The 6,139-nt window shown below is 46.8% G+C and overlaps 1 protein-coding gene across 1 annotated transcript in view; it reads right to left on the bottom strand.

Moving 5' to 3' along the window:
- Positions 1 to 888: 888 nt before the first annotated feature.
- The window catches only part of HMMR (hyaluronan mediated motility receptor), a 31,669-nt gene continuing 26,418 nt past the window's right edge, over positions 889 to 6,139 (bottom strand). Inside the window, exons 17-18 of the mRNA XM_056133113.1 lie at positions 1,935 to 2,094; positions 889 to 1,025 (exon numbers count right to left, since the gene is read on the bottom strand). Coding sequence (XP_055989088.1) covers positions 1,006 to 1,025; positions 1,935 to 2,094 — 180 coding nt within the window. The 3' untranslated portion in view covers positions 889 to 1,005. The remainder of the gene's footprint in view (positions 1,026 to 1,934; positions 2,095 to 6,139) is intronic.

Genomic DNA, 6,139 nt, shown 5'->3' with positions numbered 1-6,139 from the left:
GTGGAAGTTGGGAACCCTCCAAATTACTTACCAACTCAGTGACTGAGATAAGATTAGCTAGAGATTAGTGTGGCGTCCCTGACCAAATCTCCAGTGTACTCTGGGCAGTGGGCAGGGCAGAATTGATCTTACTGGGAGAATCAAAGCAGAGGCTATAGCAAAACATGGAGTTTTTGTCCCATTTGACAAGTTCAGATTAGAAAGTACCTCCAGCATCAAACTGGGGGTGGGTGGGGAACTCTCAAAATTCCCAAAATTCAAACTCAGGGATTATCATCTTCAAAGGAAACTTTCACAATAGTGGACTAGAAAGGAGACTGATTTTTTTTTTTTCTTTTCTTTTATTTTTTTTTGGTTTGTGGGCCATACCCAGCAGTGCTCAGGGCTTATTCCTGGCTCTGTGGTCAATGATTACTGCTGGCAGGCTCCTATGGGGTGCCAGCATTCATTATGGGGGGGGGGGAAACACCGGGGTACCGAGGATCAAACTCAAGTCACCTGCGACATGGTAAACGCCCTACCCGTTATATTCTCTCTCCAGCCCAGAGACTAATTTTTTTTTAACTTGTTTTATTTTATTATTATTATTTTTTTTTGGTTTAGGGCCAGATTCAGAGGTTCTCTGGGGCTACTCCTAGCTCAGAGCTTGAGGGACACTGCTGTCTGTGCTCAGAGGACCGGGTGGTGTTGGGAATCAACCCTGGGCCTCCTGCATGAAGACATGTGTTCAGGCCAGCTGCCTCTGACATGAGCCTCTGCTCTGTAATGGAAATCAGCTTTACCAATGAGAATCCATTAGGAAGTGCAGCACAAGAAGATAAAGGTGAAGATCGAGGAAGAGGAAGCCAAAAGTCAGAAGGCACTGTGGTAAATGGAAGTTAGTATAATGTACAACATGACAGTATCAACTGCAACAAAAGCACAATGACTAGTAATAAGAATAAAATCATCTTCGACAGGGGTTTCAGAGGTTTACTTGCACGATCCTGGAAAATCCACGGGAGCTCAGCAGCAGTTTGCATTGGCTGGAAACGATTATTAAAAAAAAAAAAGACATATTAGAATGCTAAGTGAAAATAAACGCCTCCATTAAAATCATCTCCCGGAAAACATTTGCAATCTTCCCTAAGACGAAGCCACGTTTCTTCAAAGTTTCAAATAATTCTGCTTTAGTGTCAACCAAAGATGCAAAGGTCCACAGACAATAGACAGAAACGACTTCACCAAAACCAATTCGACATTGCACTTGGAAGCAAAGGTATGCTGGAGGAATAATTAGGCTGGCAGGGAGAAAGGGAGGAGAGAAAGTGAGGCAAGATTTCAAGCAAGATAGATGTCACCCGAAGGAGGTTCAAGGATGTAGGGGTGGGGGTGGGGGGGGGGGAGCTGGAAAATTGAGTAGCGGAAAAGGGTGAGAAGGGCTTTTACTTTTTTGTGAAGCGAGATTGTTTTTATTGAATGAAAGTTGCCTCAAAATATATGAGGACAGCAAGAGGGGAACTGTGTTCAAGAGAGAACACTGGCTTCTTCAGATTGGAAACAAGCAAGAAGAGAAATAGACGAACAAGTGCAGTCTGTGTTCAAGGGAGAACGTGGGCTGAAAGAGCAGAGGGCATTTCTATAATGTATGTCCTCAGTTAAAAATGTCTTTTTTTTTTCTTTTTGGGTCACACCCAGCGATGCTCAGGGGTTACTCCTGGCTCATGAACTCAGGAATTACTCCTGGCGGTGCTGGGGGGGACCATATGGGATGCCGGGGATTGAACCCGGGTTGGCTGCGTGCAAGGCAAACACCCTACTCGCTGTACTATCGCTCTGGCCCCAGTTAAAAATTTCTTTTGCAACAGAAAGTATTAACACATGGAAGACTAGCACCTGTGTTGAGTGCTACAATCAAGTCCAAATGAAATGAATACATTTTATTCATTTCCTACCTTCTTTTAACGGGGTCTTAAGGACACAATTTCCTTTCTCATGATTGAAAGCCTTGGAGGGATCAAAGCGTCTGATGCCCAGAACTTTATTTAATTCTTCCTGAAGCTTTGCCTCACTTTGCTTTTTTTTGGCAAGCTGAGAGCGGACTTTTGACAACTCCTATGAAAAAACAAACAATCAAATAAATAAATAAAGATGAAAGCAACTATTAAGGATCACATTGATGAAACCTGTTATAATTATAATGGACATAAGTCCACAGAGGCCCATGCATCAACCTAAGAGTAAAAAAAAATCATCACTCGGAGATACAAACTTATGGCTCTAAATTAAAAAGATGTTTGACCTTCTCAGACAAAGCGCCAAATTCTTTTGCCCTTATTACTGGTCTAAAAAAATTCAGATGAGACACGACTTCCACTACCCAGCCGTCGCCACACTCCAGGACGTTTTCCGGACCCGCGCGGCCGCAAGCGGCCGTGCGACACATCATAAGACACTAAATACCCATCTTCTGGAATTGTCGTACCATATTTGATAGGGTTCAAATATGGTAACACCTACAGGGGTGATTAGAGGTCACCCCAAAAGCCTCTATCCCTCTCGGAAAGACTGGCAAGCTACCGAGAGTATTCCGCCCGCACGGAAGAGCCTGGCAAGCTATCCGCTGTGTATTCGATATGCCAAAACCAGTAACTACAACTGGTCTCATTCACCTGACCCTGAAGGCTTCACCGACATGGCAGCACTGAGAAGGATGAGAAAGGAGAGGCCGACAAAATCTCAAGGCCGACCTAGGCTGCCACAACGAAGGAAGACAAAAATGATCGTCTGTACTTTCAATGCACGTACTCTAGCATCAGATGCATCCATCGAGGACCTGATGGTACAAGTGCGAATGATCAAGTACGACATCATTGGTCTGACCGAGACAAGAAGGCACGAATCTCACCATGCCGTTTTCGACACTGGAGAAGAATTGTTCCTCGGAACATGCGATAAAAGAGGTGTTGGAGGCATCGGTGTCCTTGTCAACACAAACTTGGCCAAGAGCATTGATTCATTCGAATGCCTAACAACCGGAATCGGACGTTTACATTTGAATAGATGTGGCTCACTGCCTGCAGTTTCTATCTTCGTTGTCTACGCACCAACATCTCATTATGATGAAAGAGAAATCGAGAAGTTCTACATGGAGCTAGAGAAGTTCTATAAAGAAGACAACACCTTCTACAAGATCATTGTGGGTGATTTTAATGCCAAGATAGGACCGAGAAGATCAGCTGAAGAACTTCACATCGGGACCCATGGCCTAGAATGGAACGAACAGGGTGAGAGACTGTCAGAGTTCATCATGTCGACCAAGACCATCCATGGTAACTCACAGTTCCAGAAGGCAGAATCTAAACGATGGACATGGGAGTCTCCCGGTGGACGATTCCACAACGAAATAGACCACATCATATTCAATCGACGGTTTTGCCTGACTGATGTCGCTGTTGTCCCAAAATTTCGAACGGGATCGGACCACCGTCTCCTTCGTGCAAAATTCTACTTCACAGAGCGGGGAGAAAGGGCTGCAAAGTTCAAAAAGAGAACTCCCAGAATGACCACCAACTGGGAACTCTTTGGTACTATTGCGGCAACATGGGAAGATGCCATTGTTGACAACATTGACGAGGAATACGATCGACTGGTTCAGCACCTCCATGAATGTGCGAGGAACGCCAAGAGAGAGATAGCCACAAAAAGTCGCCTATCTTCGAAAACTCTTGAGCTAATTCGCCAGCGTGGTTTGGCGCATGCCTCAGGCAACCGCAAGCTAACGTCCGAGCTTGCAAAGCAGTGCAGAGATGCGATCAAGGAAGACCTCAAAGAGAGAAGAGCAGAAGTACTGGTAGATGCGGCAGAAGCCGGGAAAAGTATTCGTAAGGCCCGCCTGTCCTTCGCCAACTATAAGACCAAGATGACTGCCCTCCGACGTCCTGATGGATCCATCACATCCTCCAGAACAGCAATGGAGAAGATTATCCATGACTTCTACTCAAATCTCTTCGATAGCCATGTCCACTTGCCAACATACCAAATTCCACAGGATGGGTATGTCGTTCCCAACGTTCTCCCCTCCGAAATCCGACACGCCATTTCGTCGGTAAAGAAACAAACAGCACCCGGCCCAGACAAGGTCAGACCTGAACACCTGAAGAACCTGCCGTCAGTACTCATCAATACACTGGCTCGGCTCTTCACTCGCTACCTGTCTGAATGCAAGGTTCCGTCCCAATGGAAAACCAGCAGGACCGTACTACTGTTCAAGAAGGGAGACATCCATGACATTGGCAACTATCGCCCGATCTGCCTATTGTCTGTCATCTACAAGTTGTTCACTCGAGTCATCCTGAATAGGATTGGCAGAACACTAGATGAAGGACAACCATGCGAGCAAGCAGGGTTCCGCAAAGGATTCAGCACCATCGACCATATCCACACAATAACCAAGCTCATTGAGGTTTCTCGGGAGTTCAAGATGCCGCTCTGCTTAACGTTCATTGATTTAAAGAAGGCCTTTGATTCTGTTGAGACGGAAGCGGTCATTGAAGCCCTAGACAATCAGGGCATTCAAGCCCAATACATCAGGATCCTCCATGAGCTGTATTGCGGATTCACTACCAGGATCTCACCATTCTACAAAGAAGTGATCGTTGATGTCAAGAGAGGGGTGCGGCAGGGTGATACCATTTCACCGAAACTCTTCAGTGCCACCCTCGAGAACATCATGCGACGACTGGAATGGGAAGGAATGGGAGTGAAGATAGATGGTCGGCAATTACACCACCTCCGCTTTGCTGATGATATTGTTTTAATAACACCAAACATCAGCCAAGCGGCACAAATGCTGGCCGACTTTGACCGTGAGTGTGGAAAGGTAGGACTACAGCTGAATCTTACGAAGACAATGTTTATGAGAAACACCCTTGTTCCTGACGCCCCATTCGCTCTCAATGGAACGACCATCTCCGAATGCAACAGCTATGTCTACCTAGGTCGAGAGGTCAACATGAGAAATGACCTGGCACCCGAGCTGAGCAGGAGGAAGAGAGCGGCTTGGAACGCCTTCAAGAACGTCGAAGAAATAGCTAAGAGGACGAAGAACCTCCGGCTCCGGGCACATCTCTTTGATTCCACTGTTCTTCCTGCATTAACATATGCCTCAGAGACCTGGGCCCTACGCAAACAAGATGAGAACGCCATTCAGGTCTCCCAAAGAAGAATAGAAAGAGCTATGCTTGGAATATCACGTTTCACTCAATTGAGAGAAAGAATCCGGAGTTCTGACATCCGTCGACGATCAAGGATCAGGGACGCTGTCTCATTTGCCAAGGTGTTGAAAATCAGATGGGCTGGTCACGTAATGAGATTTAAAGACGACCGTTGGACTAGAGCTGTTACTGATTGGATTCCACGGGATGTCAAGAGACCGCGTGGTCGCCCACCTACCAGATGGTCAGACTTCTTCCTGAAGATCATGAACGATCGGTTTGAGGCCCTTCATGTTCCCGGAGCGAAGAGATGCCATTGGGCTACACTAGCACGCGACAGGGACAAATGGAGACGTTACTGGCGCCCGCTCGAGCAAATCGACGACTAACGGGAAGTTAAGTGATTAAGTGATTAAGAGAGTTGTGCTCAGGATAAAATGCAGAGACCAACTTCTAGCATGTCAGTCTGAAATGCTCCTGATGTGCTCCCAGGAGAAACTTACTGGGAAAAAAACAAACAAACAAATAAACAAACAAACCAACCAACCAACCACAGAGTCTCTGAAAGTTGATGAGAAAACAACAGTTTAGGAAACGCTACGAACACTGGGCAAAGACAAGAAGAACCTTTGTGACGGGAACCAAGTCCCCTCTCCACACCTGCTCAGGGCATCCAAGGTGCCAAGTCAGATCTTGGTAGCAACCCCAAAGGGCTCCCTCTGGGCCTAGACCCGGGTAGAGACGCTTCTGCCTCTGGCTCCCTGTGGCTGAAGCCAAAGTAGCTGGGGGGGATCCTAATGAGAGAGAAACTCCAGCTGGGGTGCGAGGACACGGCTGCCCCTGGTTCAGGAGCGAACAGAGCCGCCTCCGAGTTACATCCTCGCCCATCCCTTCACGGTCCTTCCTAGTCTGCTTGGCACAGGACTCCTCCAACAAAGGGGCGC

The sequence above is a fragment of the Sorex fumeus genome, unplaced genomic scaffold (assembly GCF_029834395.1).
Source record: "Sorex fumeus unplaced genomic scaffold, SorFum_2.1 ptg000097l, whole genome shotgun sequence".
Lineage (NCBI taxonomy): Eukaryota > Metazoa > Chordata > Mammalia > Eulipotyphla > Soricidae > Sorex > Sorex fumeus.
This window is presented reverse-complemented; position numbering and strand designations above follow the sequence as displayed.